The sequence below is a fragment of the Schistocerca piceifrons genome, chromosome X (assembly GCF_021461385.2).
Source record: "Schistocerca piceifrons isolate TAMUIC-IGC-003096 chromosome X, iqSchPice1.1, whole genome shotgun sequence".
In the NCBI taxonomy this organism is placed as follows: domain Eukaryota; kingdom Metazoa; phylum Arthropoda; class Insecta; order Orthoptera; family Acrididae; genus Schistocerca; species Schistocerca piceifrons.
The window spans coordinates 754600983-754618430 of record NC_060149.1 but is presented as its reverse complement, the minus strand read 5'-3'; the positions used below and the strand labels follow the sequence as shown (position 1 = coordinate 754618430).

The 17448-nt window shown below is 45.0% G+C and overlaps 1 protein-coding gene across 1 annotated transcript in view; it reads right to left on the bottom strand.

The window, feature by feature from the left end:
* LOC124723081 (paired mesoderm homeobox protein 2-like) overlaps nt 1-17448 on the bottom strand; it is a 507093-nt gene that overhangs the window by 284124 nt on the left and 205521 nt on the right. Inside the window, exon 2 of the mRNA XM_047248258.1 lies at nt 11771-11943. Coding sequence (XP_047104214.1) covers nt 11771-11943 — 173 coding nt within the window. The remainder of the gene's footprint in view (nt 1-11770; nt 11944-17448) is intronic.

Below are 17448 nucleotides of genomic sequence, written 5' to 3'. Positions count from 1 at the left end.
TGCCTCAACGACGGATTGGTCGTTAGGGGCGTACGAATCTCGCATTTCACCATTCGCCTCTAAGGTCGCATCATCTGACAGCATGTGATTTTCTTTTCGTTGGGATTTGTGAAAGATTCGGTGTATGCGATTCCTCTTCCAAATTTCGACAAACCTCTGCGCTGCGTATTAACAGCAGTCAATGTATTAACCCCAACAATTCAAGGGGTGAACGGAAAATTGAATTTTTGTGACATGAAAACGCAAAAGTTTGGTCTAAACGTAGCTGTTACATGTGGAATGTAAAGTGAAATAGTTCTGTGGAGAAAAAACCTTGTAGTCCTATATGTAAGTTAAGCTACCCAAGTTTCTACAGTCATTCATATTGAAGTTAGCCGGCGGGAGTGGCCGAGCGGTTCTAGGCGCTACAGTCTGGAACCGCGCGACTGCTACGGTCGCAGGTTCGAATCCTGCCTCGGGCATGGATGTGTGTGATGTCCTTAGGTTAGTTAGGTTTAAGTAGTTCTACGTTCTAGGGGACTGATGACCACAGCAGTTAAGTCCCATAGTGCTCAGAGCCATATTGAAGTTATCTGTCTCTCTACCTTCCTTCTCCTCCGGCTTCTAATTTCCTATCTTCTATCTATACATGTATACTGTCCAGTCACATTAATCTAACGACCCGCCATAAGCCTGAATTACCACCTTTTACAGTGCGGACCAATGTGAGACGTGCAGAAAGAGAGCCATTGGGTTTGTGGAACGTACTGACAGGGATGTGGAGCCATGCAGATTCCAGTGGCCAGCTGTACTAGATTTCTTGGCTGAGGATCCTTGGCGTGAACAGCCTGGTGTTGGTCGCCCTACAGATTCTCGACTGGCTTCAAATCCGGCGAGTTTGGTAGCAAGGGGTGTTGAGTAAAGTCATCTTGGGCTGTGCGAACCATGCACGTACATTGCGAGTAGGGGTGGACATGGTCCCCAAGGATAGAGGCTAAAATTGTGGTGATCCATTGCACCTTTCAGAATCACTCACGGAATGTCGCGAAAACATTCCTCAATACTCCATCCTCTGGCCTGTGCCTTTCGATGATTGTTGGACGGTGTTTGCTTTCAGATGTTTCACAACATACACGCCGAAGGCCACCTGCCAGTTTTGGATAACGCCATTTTGCCATGTAGGGCATACTTTAACCACGGCGGCAGTTTACGAACTTAGCCGTTTCGGAAATGTTTGCACCCTTGGCCCAAAAGCCAATGATCATGCCCTTTTGGATGGCAGGTAAATCACTCCATTTTCGCACTAGGACAACGACTGCACTGTTTTCAGCATCCCCCCATACCTTGTTCCCTCCACTGCTAGTGCTGCCACCTTCCGTTCAAATGGCTCTGAGCACTATGGGACTCAACTGCTGAGGTCATTAGTCCCCTAGAACTTAGAACTAGTTAAACCTAACTAACCTAAGGACATCACAAACATCCATGCCCGAGGCAGGATTCGAACCTGCGACCGTAGCGGTCTTGCGGTTCCAGACTGCAGCCCCTTTAACCGCACGGCCACTTCGGCCGGCGCCACCTTCCGTCTGCGAGTTATTACACGTTAACGTTGAACGTAGGAGGTGCTCACATTACTGTGACTGGACCGTGTATAAAATGAAGTCGCATGCTGTGGTTCCGTCTCTATGTTCGTTCTAAAGCACTCACTCCGTCTTCAGGCCACGAGTGGCCTACCGGGACCATCCGACCGCCGTGTCATCCTCAGGGGAGGATGCGGATAGGAGGGGCGTGGGGTCAGCACACTGCTCTCCCGGTCGTTATGATGGTATTCTTGACCGCAGCCGCTACTATTCGGTCGAGTAGCTCCTCAATTGGCATCACGAGGCTGAGTGCAATTTACACGATTCAGAGAACAAGCCGACAATTTCATTCTTCGATAGGATGGTTCACCACCGCACTGGCACATTAAATATTTCGCACAAACTGGCTAAATTGTGATGAATTAAAGACCCCATCGCTATGAAAACTATGCCGTTGTCATCTGGATGTGAATACCAAAACTCATTGCAACCGCGTTCACTCGTGTGACCTGGCACTGTTTGGGTGGCAAAGCATGCTTCGTACCAGTGTTGCATGGCAGAGGGCGTTTTGGAGTGGTGTTGCATTTGCAGTGGGTGCTACATTCCAGTTCTGCGTGGCGGAGGGTGCTTCTTACGAATTTTGCGCAGCAGAGGGCGCTTCATACCGTTGTTGCGTGGCAGAGGGTGCTTCGTACCGATGTTGTGGGCAGAGAGTGCATTCTACCGGTGTTGTGTAGCAAAGGGTGCATCCTATCGATGTTGTTTGACAGAAGGCGCTTCGTACCGATGTTGTGTTACAAAGGGTGCTTTGTACTGATCTTTTGTAGCAGGGAGTGCTTCGAACCGATGTAGCGTGGTGGCTCTGAGCACTATGGGACTTAACATCTGAGGTCAGCAGTCACCTAGAACTTAGAACTACTTAAACCTAACTAACCTAAGGACATCACACACATCCATGCCCGAGGCAGGATTCGAACCTGCGACCGTAGCGGTCTCGCGGTTCCAAACTGACGCGCCTAGAACCGCTTGGCCACACCGGCCGGCTGTAGCGTGGTACAATGTGCTTCATATCAATGTCGTGCAGTAGAAGATGCCTCCTTCCGAAGTTACACATGGTATAATGTGCTTCGTACCAATTCTGTGAGGCATACTTCGTAGCAACGTTATGTTGCAGATTGTGCGAGTGCTTTTTACTAATTTTATGTGGCAGACGGTTCATCTCACTCTTGTGGGACAGAGAGTGCTTCGTAGCAAAGTTACATTGGGAAAAGGGGCAACAGTCACACAGAAAAATACAGCTCGTGCCGTACTTGGGAAATGGGGAAAGGTCACACAGAAAATATACATTGAGAAGCCAAAACATTATGACCGCTGCCCACCGCGACGTTGCATGCCGCCTGCCGCCTGGTAGCGTTGCGGGCACGTTACGTGGTTAAAAAGAAAAAAAAAATGCGGAGCAGACACGGACGGGGGATCATCCTAGCTAAATTATGGGCTGCAGATTGGGAATTCCATTGAGATAAGTGACTTTGACTTAGAGCAGATTATTATTACGCAGAGCCTGTGAACGAGCTTCTCGAAAACGGCGAAGCTTGGCTCAAATGGCTCTGGGCACTATGGGACTTAACTTCTGAGGTCATCAGTCCCCTAGAACTTAGAACTACTTAAACCTAACCAACCCAAGGGCATCACACACGTCCATGCCCGAGGCAGGATTCCAACCTGCGACCGTAGCGGTCACGCTGTTCCAGACTGTAGTGCCTAGAACCGCTCGGACACTCCGGCCAGCTACGGCGAAGCTGATCGACTGTTCACGGGCTACTGTCGTGAGCATCTACGGAGAGGGGGTAGAAGGACAGTGAAACTACCACTAGGTGCTAAATGGTTGGACTTCCACAACTCTTCACATAACGTTGGATTCGGAGGCTTGTATGCTCTGTAAAGGAGGATAGATGGTGATCTGCGGCATCTCTGCCGTAAGGACACAATGCTGGTAAACGCACAAGTGCTCCGGAGCTCACTGTTCACGATACATTGTTGGACATGGAGCTCCGCAGCAGACCATCCCTATGTGTTCACATGTTAGCGCAACGGTATAGTCAATTACGATTGCAGTAGGCATGGGACCATCGAGATTCATCGATCAATGGAAACGTGTCGGCTCTTCCGGTGGATCAAAATTTTGCTACATTAGGTCGATGGTCGTCTCCCAAACTACTGTCATCGTGGTGAGCGGCGGATTGAAACGTGCAGCGTGCCACGGACGCAGGCTGGTGGGAGCAATATTATGCTGAGAGATACATTCTCCTGCACTTGCATGGGACCTGTGATAGTAATCGAAGACACGCTAACAGCTGTGAACCACCTGCATCCCTTCATGCTTGAGGTCTTCCCCCCGACGGCAATGCCATCTTTCAGCAGTATAATTCCCCATGTCTCAGAGCCATAATCGTGCTACAATGGTTTGAGGAGCATTATAGTGCACTCATGTTGATGTCTCTGTGACCAAATTCGGGTGATGTAAATCCCATTGAACCCACTTGAGTCGCTACTGGGCACCATCAACGCGTACGCAAATGAGCACCCCGTTATGTAGGTGAATTACATGAGGTGTGCGTAGACATTTAATGCCACATACTTCCACGAACCTACCAACAAAATCTCGGATCCCTGATACGCAGAATCAGCAATGTATTTCGTTCCAAAGACGGACAAACACATTATTAAGCAGACGGTCACAATGTTTTGGCTCATCAATGTAGCCCGGCCGTACTGGCGATCGGGTGTGGCGGCCGGAACGTGATCGTAGCTCGCGGCAAACTCCGTTGCGGTCAGGCGGACTGCGCCAGACTGGCTGGTAATGCAATCAGGTTGACTGGGGTGCGGTAGCTCGCAGCAGCACCCATCATTCCCACGAGATATCACTCCAAATGTCAGTTACATAAAGAGCAGATAACAATCGTTCCTCCCGAAAACTTTCCTGATGTGCACTGCTTAAATCGTTTAAATTATGTGATTAATTGTATTTAGTTAGCTAAATTGTTCTCTGAATTTTGATTATGACTCTAAACAGTTGCCCGTCAACAAATATGTCACTACACCAGCCGTAGATACTTAGTGCTACCCGCGTGAATCTGTGGTGGTTGCTAATAGTCTTTTTTAATTGCTAATTGCTAATTGCTAATAGTCTTTTTTAATACCGTGTATTACAGATAGTGGTATACTAACAATGATGACAGCGACAATCGTGAGGCTACGAATGTGACGGAAAACCTGCCTCTGGAACCAGTCAGGTAAGGTAATGAAGAAGTGAGCCCAATGTACGTGCAGTAAATGTATCCTCTATAAGTACTTTAGAGAAAGTTTTATGCAGGGTACGGGAGCAGATATTTACCTTGGAGGCTGTGGGGTTATTCGAAGATGACTAACCAGATATGTGAGATTTGAAGCGCACTAGACGTAGTGTAGCAATAATGAGAAAGAGGAGGTTACTAATTACGACTCCCGGAGAAGATAACCACTCGATTATATTTTAAAAGTGCTGCGAATACACCGAAATTATAGTTGTGCTCACGAAGCCACCTATAGGAAAAGTGAAGTCATAGGCGCAGGAACGATCGCTGACAAGCGTTGCGAAGTAAAAAACCCCACTCTCACAATAAATGAAACTTGAGAAAAAGAGAGATTGGCAAACGATACGTGAGGATGTGGACGGTAATTGGGTTACTGATTCTTACTGATCAGTTGCAGAACATCAGTCTCATACAGTGAGTCAGAAGGAACTTTGACAAAATCAGTGCGTCTAATCTGCCTGAGCATAAGATAAGTCTTCGATGCATCAAAAGAGGCTGCCGACTGATGTTGAACAGAATACGTTGCACAAAGCAAGTGTAGCGGTATATTTGTCTCAAGTAACGTAGTTTTCGTGTTACAGTTTCGTCGATGTATCTTAAACTGAGTGTAATGTGAATTTTTTTATATCAGTGTTCTTTTTGTTCATTTATTTCTTCCAGCGTTGGGTATGGGGCGGTTTGTACTCTACTTGAAAATCAGACCCAGCCACACACAATGCAAATGCACTAATTTCATGATGGTACGAAGGAACGTACCATCATCATTTGAAATATCTGCACACACAAGAATCTTCATACATGGCTTACATACAGAAAAGTTCGTTCACAGAAAGTCTTCGCAGTTATGTCATGTGACCTGATGTGTGTGGTCGTGTGCCACTAATATGGTACTAATATAAAAATGCGCCACACTTGTCTACCAGAGTATTTTTATGAGTATGCTGGGCAGTAGTTTTAGCTTATTTTATTTGTGTTAATAAACATTAACGAATGATCTCATTTTATTACATTCTTGTTTCATAAGTGTAGCTTCTTTCAGTTCCATTTTGCAACAACCTGAGTGTGTGTACTTAAATAATTTACGGGGATACAGCATGGTGACGTTATCGACGAGAAAGACGCTACTCGCCTGCTTTCTGGTAAGTTACTTGGACATTCGATGCGCCGGTATAAGATTAACTGCATATACACTGCCGGAAAAGACAAATTAATATTCCTGAAGAGACGATATCGATTTTGATCCGATGACAGGATATGCCACCTGCGGGGTAGTAAATGTACTGATAACGGTTTCAACGTCGTCAATCAACAGATGGCCTACTAGAGCACCATCTGTGTCTACCATTTAATAGGGTATGTTCACAGTGAGAAAGCTACCCGCCAGAGTAGCCGAGAGCGCTAACGCGCTGCTTCCTGGCCTCGGGTAGGCGCTCCGGCCCCGGATCGAATACGCCCGGCGGATTAACGACGAAGGCCAGCCTGGATGTGGTTTTTAGGCGGTTTTCCACATCCCGCTAGGTGAATACCGGGCTGATCCCCCAGTTCCGCCCCAGTTACAGATATTTCAAAACGTTCGCACTATTTCATGACTTACACTAGACGCAGACAGCTCGGGTACACTACTTCCGTCCCAGGGGGTTCGGGGTGGCGGCAGGAAGGGCATCCGGCCACCCTCTGCAATTAACGCTGCCAAATCCGTCATAACAAAGCCGACCCCGCGTTGGAGCGGGACAAAGGCCCGAGAAAGAAGAAGAAGAAGTTCACAGTCAGAAGGCTCAGTGTAGGGGAAATATGTGAAGCAAACAGGCAACAATGCCATGGAGACGTACTCGTGCTACCTACAGCCAACTGAGCGAGTCTGAAAGCGGTCACACTGTGGCCTTCCGAGTGGCGGGATGGCCATTTCGGAGAAATGCCACCTAAGTTCGTCGTACTGCGTCACTTGGCAAAAACACTGGTATCAGTGGTCACGTGAACATTCTCACATCCATAGACGAGGTTCTGGATGTACACGTAACACAGACGTTCGTCAGGAACTTTTTCGAAGCGTTTATTGGCAGTGCGACAACGAGCACACAAACCTGTAGCCCGTCTTCCAGTCACGCCACAGCACCGACGTGCATGGCTCGACTAGTGCCGTCAGAGGATCACTTGGAAGATGGAATGGCGCGCCGTAGTCTTCAGCGATGGAAGCAAGTTCTGCCTGCATGCAAGTGATGGTCGTTCGCTCGTAACATAGAACTGATGAATGATGTCTCCTAAAGTGCAATCGTTCAAGACTCAGACCTCACGGTCTGGGTGCAATAAGCTAACTCCTCTTTACTATTGTTGTTTCTGAAGGAGACACTAACCAGCGCTCGGTACGTGCAGAATGTTGTTAGACCCGTTGTTTTGCGTTCTTGTAAAAAGAAGGTGATGTGATGTTCCAACAGGATAATGCTCGCCCACACACTGCCCGTGAAACTCAACGTGCTCTGCAGCTTCTCCCCAGCACGATCTCCGGACTTGTCTCCAATCGAATACGTGTGGGATATGATGGGATGAAAAGTGATTCGTGCGATTCGTCAACCAACAACTCTTACAGAACTACGTGAGCAGATCAAGGGGACGTGGTATAACGTATCCCAGGACAGCTTTCGCCATTTGCACGACTGACTGGATGCCAGGATAAGAGCCTGCCTCGTCGCCCTAGAGCTTACATCACGTACTAATATGGGTATTTCAGCATGGATCGATACCTGGCATGTAAATGTAATCGTTTCATGTACTCCATATGCACTGTTGCAACAATAAATCTTGAGTGAATTGGAAACCTCTAAAAGGGTGTACAATTCTTTTCCGGCAATGTAGGTTGGCGAGAGAGGCCCAGTTTCCTCTTGGAAATTAACTAACACGGCATAATGCATAATGAGGCCCATCGTCCTTCTTTTCATGTGGCTTTTTCGCATGTTAATTTGTTTGCTGGTATCCAAGCATTATCGCTTTTTTAGGGCATGTTTGTTGCAGTTATTGGTATTGCATGTATACTGCTTTCATATCACATATGATTTATGAAAGTGAATATTTTTCTTGTGCACTGATTGTGTTATTATTTCATTATAATTTTCAAGAGACTACAACCATGATATGTTGGAACTTTGGTCGTAAATTATATTTATACATGTTTTGCCAATACAGTTTGTGACTTAGCCTGGTGGAACAATTTACCCTGTTTGTTACCTTTTATTGTTGTGATGTACATCAGTGAAACATTTCGAAATTATCATTATCAAGAAACAGAGCCTGAAAGTAATCAGTAGATGAAGCTGTAAAGTAACCCAAATCAAAGAATACACCAAGTTATGCTGTCAAGATGTGGCGAGAGCTAAGATGACTCTTTCAAGTTCTTGTACAGTAAATAGATAAGTAATGATAAGTAATGACAAGGAGCTATATGTACACCGTTCTGAAATGTGGAAGACATACATTTGACGTTCGCTAGTAGGATCAGCCCATCCCCGCCTCCGACGCGCCTCTAAATCGAATTTATTCTTCGGCACAACTGTTTTTCGCGTGATGCAACAACTATTATCCGTTATTCGTTCACACAACCTGGTACTAACTTAATAAATAATACCTAGAATGTGGCCGGGCTCACTTCTTGCCAAAGCTGTTTCGACTACGCCGCAGAGGTTCAGCTGGGAACCCCTTACACGTCCTCCAAACACACAGTCCTGATCTCTCCCTATGCGATATCCATATATTTGGAGGTCTGACGAAGGATGATCGTTGCCGTCGATTTGCTTAGCACGGAGAGGTTCAAATTGTTCAAATGGCTCTGAGCACTATGGGACTTAACTTCTGAGGTCATCAGTCCCCTAGAACTTAGAACTAGTTAAACCGAACTAACCTAAGGACATCACACACATCCATGCCCGAGGCAGGATTCGAACCTGCGACCGTAGCGGTCGCGCGGTTCCAGACTGCAGCGCCTAGAACCGCTCGGCCAATCCGGCCGGCCACGTAGAGGTGCTCGCCTGAGTACAATCATGGTTCCGCAAACATATTTTCATGAAGGTATTGTCAGCCTTGTCTCACAATAAAGTAAATGTATTAACAGTGACAGCGATTACTTTTCAATTAATAAACAGTTTACATATTTTTTCCATTTGTCTCGTTTTCATTTGACAGCCCCTTGTAGATAAAACATGTATTTTCTGGATTTGAAGGAGGTCTGATGTTATTTGTAAACCTGAAGAGGAGATGGTGTCAAGTGGAAAACAACGAATGCTCCCGACCTATAATTTTTTTTAAAAATTCAGTTGTGAAACGAAAGCATCAGAGTAGGTAAAATATTTGTACCACTTATGACGGAAAGGGACAGATTCTGTCATATTTTAGATGACCGCTTTCACACGAGCGTTTCGCAACTGCCAACAAGGCAGTGGAGCTTTGAGTTGTAGCACCCAAACACTTTGATACACCTTATGTCATCAAAAGTATCCCGACATCTATTAGTGGACATTAATTTGGAGTGTGTCTACCCTTCACCTGTATGATGGCTTGAACTCTGCTGGAGACACTTGCAGTGAGGTGTCTAAATAATTATGGAGAAGTGGCAGTCCATTCTTCCTCAACAGATGAAACCAGAGAAGGTAGTGATGCTCGACGCTGAGACCTGGAGCCAAGTCGACGTTCTATCTCGTCCTAAAGGTGTTCCATTGGTCTCCGGTCGGAACTTTTGGTAGGCCAGTCCATTCCAGACATGCTTTGTCCACAAATCATTCTCTCAGGCATGCTGATTTATGGCGGGATGCATTGTTATGCTGATAAGAACAACACAGTACTGTAGCAGAAAAACGACTAAGAAATAGAAAGAAAAAAGTGAGCAGTGTCGCTGCCTCCAGATCGCGTGGTGTCTGGTTCGATTCCCTGCCAGGACGGACATTTTCTTCGCTCGCGGACCGGGTAAATGTGCTGCCCTCATCATTTCATTACGTCTTCATCTCCGAAGTCTGATCAAATAGAACAACTTGCACAGACAACTTCAGAGGGGGTCTAAAGGCCAATAGTGCCGTACCACTTAATTTTTATCCCTTCCCCATCCCTGTCAAATGGCTCTGAGCACTATGGGACTTAACTACTGTGGTCATCAGTCCCCAAGAACTTAGAACTACTTAAACCTAACTAACCTAAGGACATCACACACATCCATGCCCGAGGCAGGATTCGAACCTGCGACCGTAGCAGTCGCGCGGTTCCGGACTGCGCGCCTAGAACCGCTAGACCACCGCGACCGGCCCATCCCTGTCCAACTGAAGCTTGTGATCAGTCTCTAATGAATTCATCCCCAGCGGGATGGTAAACAGTCTCCTTACTACAAGTCCCTGACCAGAAATGTAACGATATACGTTGACGTCTGTTGCTAATAATTTAGACGCTTTGTGGTAGTAATTCATCTAAGTAAAATGACCAAGAAGTTGGCATCAGCTGCTCTTGCAACAAAGTGAACGCCTACACGCTGTTAATACGATGATATCTACATCTACATCTACATCCATACTCCGCAAGCCACCTGACGGTGTGTGGCGGAGGGTACCTTGAGTACCTCTATCGGTTCTCCCTTCTATTCCAGTCTCGCATTGTTCGTGGAAAGAAGGATTGTCGGTATGCCTCTGTGTGGGCTCTAATCTCTCTGATTTTATCCTCATGGTCTCTTCGCGAGATATGCGTAGGAGGGAGCAATATACTGCTTGACTCCTGGGTGAAGGTATTTTCTCGAAACTTCAACAAAAGCCCGTACCGAGCTACTGAGCGCCTCTCCTGCAGAGTATTCCACTGGAGTTTATCTATCATCTCCGTAACGCTTTCGCGATTACTAAATGATCCTGAAACGAAGCGCGCTGCTCTCCGTTGGATCTTCTCTATCTCTTCTATCAATCCTATCTGGTACGGATCCCACACTGCTGAACAGTATTCGAGTAGTGGGCGAACAAGCGTACTGTAACCTACTTCCTTTGTTTTCGGATTGCATTTCCTTAGGATTCTTCCAATGAATTTCAGTCTGGCATCTGCTTTACCGACGATCAACTTTATATGATCATTCCATTTTAAATCACCCCTAATGCGTACTCCCAGATAATTTATGTAATTAACTGCTTCCAGTTGCTGACCTGCTATATTGTAGCTAAATGAGAAGGGATCTTTCTTTCTATGTATTCGCAGCACATTACACTTGTCTACATTGAGATTCAATTGCCATCCCCTGCACCATGTGTCAATTCGTTGCAGATCCTCCTGCATTTCACTACAATTTTCCATTGTTACAACCTCTCGATATACCACAGCATCATCCGCAAAAAGCCTCAGTGAACTTCCGATGTCATCCACAAGGTCATTTATGTATATTGTGAATAGCAACGGTCCTACGACACTCCCCTGCGGCACACCTGAAATCACTCTTCCTTCGGAAGACTTCTCTACATTGAGAATGACATGCTGCGTTCTGCTATCTAGGAACTCTTCAATCCAATCACGCAATTGGTCTGATAGGAGCTATCAATAACCTCGACTGAGTGGTGACCCCACATCTTCAATATTCTCGCGATCATACTTTTCGATCTAACAGCTATTCAACAATCTATGAAGGAACTTCTTCGATATCAAAATCCTTTTCAAAGTGCGTTAATAAAATGTTCAACACAAAACGAGCTATTTTTTATATTTTAAAGAGAGACACTTACCCAGCGCTGTAAGAGAGGTGTGAATAGTGGATAATTCGTCTAAAACAATAACTTTTACCACAGCGAAAGAGCTAAGAACTTTTGCAAGAATCTAATACTCTTGTTTCTACTTGCGAAGGAGGTGTGTGGAAGTGGTCACCTGCACGCGCGCCTCGGTGAGGTTGACGCGACGCGCCAGCTGCTCCCGGGCGAACGAGTCCGGGTAGTGCGTGCGCTCGAATACACGCTCCAGGGCTGCCAACTGCGCCGCAGTGAACATGGTACGGTTGCGTCGCGGCCGCTTGCGTCGAGACGCCCCCTCGTCCTCTGAAACTGCAAACGGGGCTCCACTCACCGCGGTGTTCTCACACAAAAGTGAAACACATCAGATAAATTCACAATTGCGAATAATGACTACCATCAGCTGTAGAATGGAATGACGACAACGAAAATTCGTGCCGAACCAGGATTCGAACTCGTATTTCCTTCTTTTCGCGATAAACGGGAAATCTCGGTGCGAGACCAGGTCCGGCACAAATTTTCATTGCTGTCATTCCATTCCACAGCTGATGATAGTCATTATTCGCAATTGCGAATTTATCTGGTGTGTTTCGTAACGACTGTGGTCGCCGCAGTGCATCGTCATCAGAATAACACAGGCACTGCAATATCGCAAAAATGAAACCTACCTCGTTTCGCACTCTGCTTTGCAGTGCTTCTGCACAGCTCGTGCATGCACGCCACAGACCTCAGATTTCATCCTAGATAACCAGCGGTAGCACAGAGTGGCGCACGAAATGATCAAACGTATGTTTTGGCACTGAGCACTATGGGACTTAATTTCTGACGTCATCAGTCCCCTAGAATTTAGAACTTCTTAAACCTAAGTAACCTAAGGACATCACACACATCCATGCCCGAGGCAGGATTCGAACCTACGACCGTAGCGGTGCCGCGGTTCCAAACTGTAGCGCCCAGAACCGCTTGCCACTCCGGGCGGCACTTATGTTTTGACATTAATTTTTTCATATTATCAGTTATTACTGTAAGTTACATTGGAAGAAGAGAGAGTAGCTCATGGAGATTAGTTTCTTTTATTTCCCAGTGCACTGTTTGTTTATCGTTCCAAGATGGCTGATAAAAGGGGACTGACTGTGTAATACCGCGTGTGCTACTTTTTAATGAAACCACGTGTGCTACTTTTTAACGAAACGAGAAGTGTGATGTTTTCACAGAGACAGTTTCGTCAACATTTTAAAACTCGGTGGTCGCCCTCATTTAAAACAACATATAGACTTTACGAAGCATTTACTAATGATGGGCTGCGCGGAGTGGCCGCACGGTTTGAGGCATCATGTCACTGATTGCGTTGCCCCTCCCGCCGGAGGTTCGAATCCTCCCTCGGGCATGGATGTATGTGCTGTTCTTAGCATAAGTTAGTTTAAGCAGTGTGTAAGTCTAGGGACCGATAACCTCATCAGTTTGGTCCCTTGGGAATTCACACACATTTTAATATTTTGAACTAATTATGGTTGTATCCGTACAAAATAACGTTGCTGTGTAAATCAACGACGGACAACAAAAGTCGAAGAATAACATTCGCCGAATGGGCTGTGAATCACTGTGTACTGTTGAACAATGTTAGATTTTCAATTGAGGGACATTTTCACCTTGATGCCAATTGTTATATAAACAAAATGTACGCTTTTGGGCTTCCGTGAATCCAAACGAGCTTCATGAAAAGGTGCAGCACACTCCAAGAATTACTGTATGAGGCACTATCTCAAATCATGAGGTGGTAACAGGGCCATTTTGTTTTAAAGACGCAGTGAACAGTGAACGTTATCTAAATATGTTGCATAATAGTTTTGTATCTTAGTTTCTTGAAGAAGGATTTCAATTAGAAATTCCACACAGGAGGCAGCCACACCACACACAGCTAATGTTGTCTTCCACTTCTTCCATAACATTGTTAAGGTAAATGACATTTCAGACAGATTTCCTAATCGTCTCGCTTGTGGACAAAACTGGCCCCCGAACATTTCCAATCTGAATCCATGTGATTTTCTTTCTCTGGAGATTTCTAAAGGAAAATATTTTATCTAAGCTTCCTCATACAGTGATGGAACAGCGAGTGCTGATAACTGAGGCGTGCAATGAAATAACAGAAGATAGGTGTCAGCGAGTACTTCATAGCATAAGAGGTCGTGTTGAAGAAGTTGGTAGAGGTGATGGTCGTCATACTGTACACGTCTTAAGCAGAACATAATCCTGAGGTATACTGTTAACGCGTTGTACGTTACATTAATGCATTTCGACTGAAAGAGATAACTTTGTACGGAAATAAAGTGTTGGGTTCAAAATGGTTCAAATGGCTCTGAGCACTATGCGACTTAACTTCTGAGGTCATCAGTCGCCTAGAACTTAGAACTAATTAAACCTAACTAACCTAAGGACATCACACACATCCATGCCCGAGCCGGGATTCGAACCTGTGACCGTAGCGGTCGCTCGGCTCCAGACTGTAGCGCCTAGAACCGCACGACCACTTCGGCCGGCTCTAAAGTGTTGGGATTGTTTCGTGTGCCAGGCTATACTTAACTTCCGCTAGCTACTTTTCTGTTGTACGCTTCATTTATGCAGTCGATCCATTTTACGACAGGGAAAAAAAAAATTACTGAAAGCGTTTATATTTTTATATCTACAAATTTCCAAGTTTCTCAGCTGACTTTCGGAGAATAAAGGAGAATGGCCTGGAATTCTAGAAGTTACAAGCTACGTTTAACGCAGGAGTACTTTCCATTTGGTGTGGGAAGGCTGGTCTACTTCCTTGGGCTTGCAGACTGATCGCCTGCAAAGAACGTACAGCCAGGAGAACGAGCATTCCTTTTAACTATCTTTCGGGGCGCGCCCAATCAGCCAACACAACAACCAGCCCCTAAGCGGATAAATCTACGATTCGGCCGGGAACCGAACCCGGGCCTCCTACACTTAGCTATCTGCTGCGCTGACCGTGCAGCTGCCGAGCCGGAGAACGCGCATCTTCACCGCCTGACTGTAGCTCCTATCAACAACAAATCCGCTACGTATTCCGAGTCCACTGAAGGGGCAAATCACAGGGAGTCGAGTAAGCCGAGACATAAAGGGAAAGACCCTCTCCTAACAGAAAAGGCTGACCCCCTGAACGTAGTAGCAAACAACAGAAAGAAATAGGATTCGCTTTATTTAAACGCTCGCACTGACAAAGTCTGCAGACCTGTATTTACAATCCTAACGCTAAATGAAATATTGATAATGGTGAATACAGAACACGATTTTATTTCATGTAAACTATGACGCTTTCGAAGTTGCAGTTGTCAGTGTCCATGGCTATTCTTGAATTAATTGCATGTCGCATGCACTTCTAAAATTTTCAGTCAAATGTTTTTGAAATGCCGTATTTCTCTGAACTGTAATTTCTTGGATTTTAAGCTAATGTTACGTGTTGTGCACTACAGTAAACAAATTGTTGTTATAGTAAAACAATTTAAATATTTTATTGTCACTGAACTGCCTACTACTATTACGTAAAATTTTTATGTATTTTATTGTTGTTGCTATTAAAATGGTAAACATTTTTGCTACATTAAAAGCGTGGGGATGACAACATGTTATCCGGGGGGTTGGAAGGAAAGGAAGGTGGTAAGTCCCTAGTGGACCAAACTGCTGAGGTCATCTGTCCCTAGGCTTACATACTTTTTGATCTAACTTAAACTAACTTACGCTGAGGACAACACGCATACCCACGCACGAGGGAGGACTCGAACCTCCGACGTGGCAAATCGCCCTAGACCGAGCGGCTGGGGTTGAGGAGACGGAGGGAGGGAGGGAGGGGGTGCAGGAAGAGCTGGTAACAAACTGCGACAATAAGACGGCCTACAACACCGATTACTAAACATTACTTGTTTTTAAGTTTAATAGTTTCCGGACAAATAGCTGTAGGAATTTTTACTCTAGTTTCTCCAGTAGGAATATAGGACACTTTTTTAACCGCTCTCTCTCTCAATATTTCAAAACATTTCGCTTCATTCTCCACGTCTTTAGTACCGGGAGAAAGAGCCAGCAGCTGAGTATGTCATCAGCCACAAATTCTGATATTCTCTGAATACATGTTTGTTCTGTATCTGGTTTACACGCATAAATTTAGTATCTGTGTTCCTTCTAGCTGCCTCGCACTTTATTATGATTTGTTAATATTGTTCTTCTATCATTCTTTCTCATTCCTCCCGTCTTTGAATGACAGAGTAAGTGAATACGTCTCTCTAGTGGGTTTTCATAATGTTTGGTAGCCGGTAAAATTCTCGTTTGCTCTGTGGCAGTTTAGCCAACTCTTGGACAGGCTTAGAACGAGGCAATGAGGTTTGGTTCGTTCTGGTCGAAGCACTATTGTGTCTAAGTTGGCAGGGTGCGGAAAGGGTTTTCTCTGAGCACTTCTGCGCCCTGTGTGGAACCCGATTTTGCTAGTATGCTCTTCACTCGTTCCATGGATTTTGGTGAGCGAGGTCGCTTGTCGAACCGTGTTTGCTGTGGTTGAATATGGTACTAAGTTTATGTGTCAGTCTAGCCAAAGTCTTAATCTACTTCGTTTACAACTTCAGATCTTATAATGATGCGTAATATTTTATTCCGTATAGGGAGTGGTGCAGTTTCTGTAATAGTTCGATTTTATGGGTAGTTACTTTGCTCAGCCGGAACTTAGGAATATGGGTGCGTGGTGTATGAACTATGCTAGCTGTCAGTTAGCATTCGTGTTTCTCAATGGCGATGTTTGTGTCGTTGCGTTTCTTATATTCTTAAGTCGTCTGTCTCGTCAGTTTCATTTCTATTCTGTAATTTCTCTCCCTTAGTACGTGTACCTTTGTTTGTTCTATCCGACGTGCTAGTATATGGTTCAAAAAGCCTTGAGTTCTCGGGGTCTGTTTCCTCTTGACATTAACTTGCGGCAATTTCCTTATGTGGATAATTCTTTCACCGGAATGAACGACTTTCAGAATTTTCATATTTACTCTTGGTTTGGCTTTGTGAGGCTTGGGCTGATTTGTGTTTGGTTTATCCGTATTTCTGTATCTCTCTATTTCCGATCTTAATAACATTTCGTGTCGTACTTTCCACTCCCTTCTTCGGTATGAAATTTCGGTGTTAATCGTTGAAGGGTTAGGCCGGTGAAGCAAACCTCTGCTGTCTATATTTGTTCGTGGGACATGTGGTAATTCTTCTAGTTTATTTTCTTTCTTCTGTTTGGTGTGAGTATGGATGTGAAGGGCGTGTTTGTTTCCCTTAGAATAAAATTATTCCCATTTTACGGGCATCCAGTGATTTACAAGTCCATCAGACAAGGTATTTGGACAATTTTTGCACTCACTTGGCTATACAAAGCAGGCACCAGTCACCATTAGGCTTTTATGTAAAATTATTATGTTTCTCTAATTATCTGCATATAACAAATGTTCAGTCCTGTTTGAATTGATTTTCGCTGTTACTGCTAGTGATTAATCCTAAACAGCACAATCTCTGTTTCACTGGATACAACCTACACCATTTTCTTTTGTGCATTGTATACAGGCCATTCATTTATTTCCTTATTAAGTAAAGATTCATTTTATAGTGTGTTCAATCTAGGAACAGACTGACTGTTTGATTAACGATAGATTTAAGCTGTGACTGGTCTACTCTCAGCCCAAGGACCAGTATTTGAATGTGCACTATCCTTTGATTACAGAGAGAATGACATGCTGATGGAGATACTTCTAAATAATGGCGAGGTTCAGCTACCAAATGCACCACTGTCTGAGTTCAGTC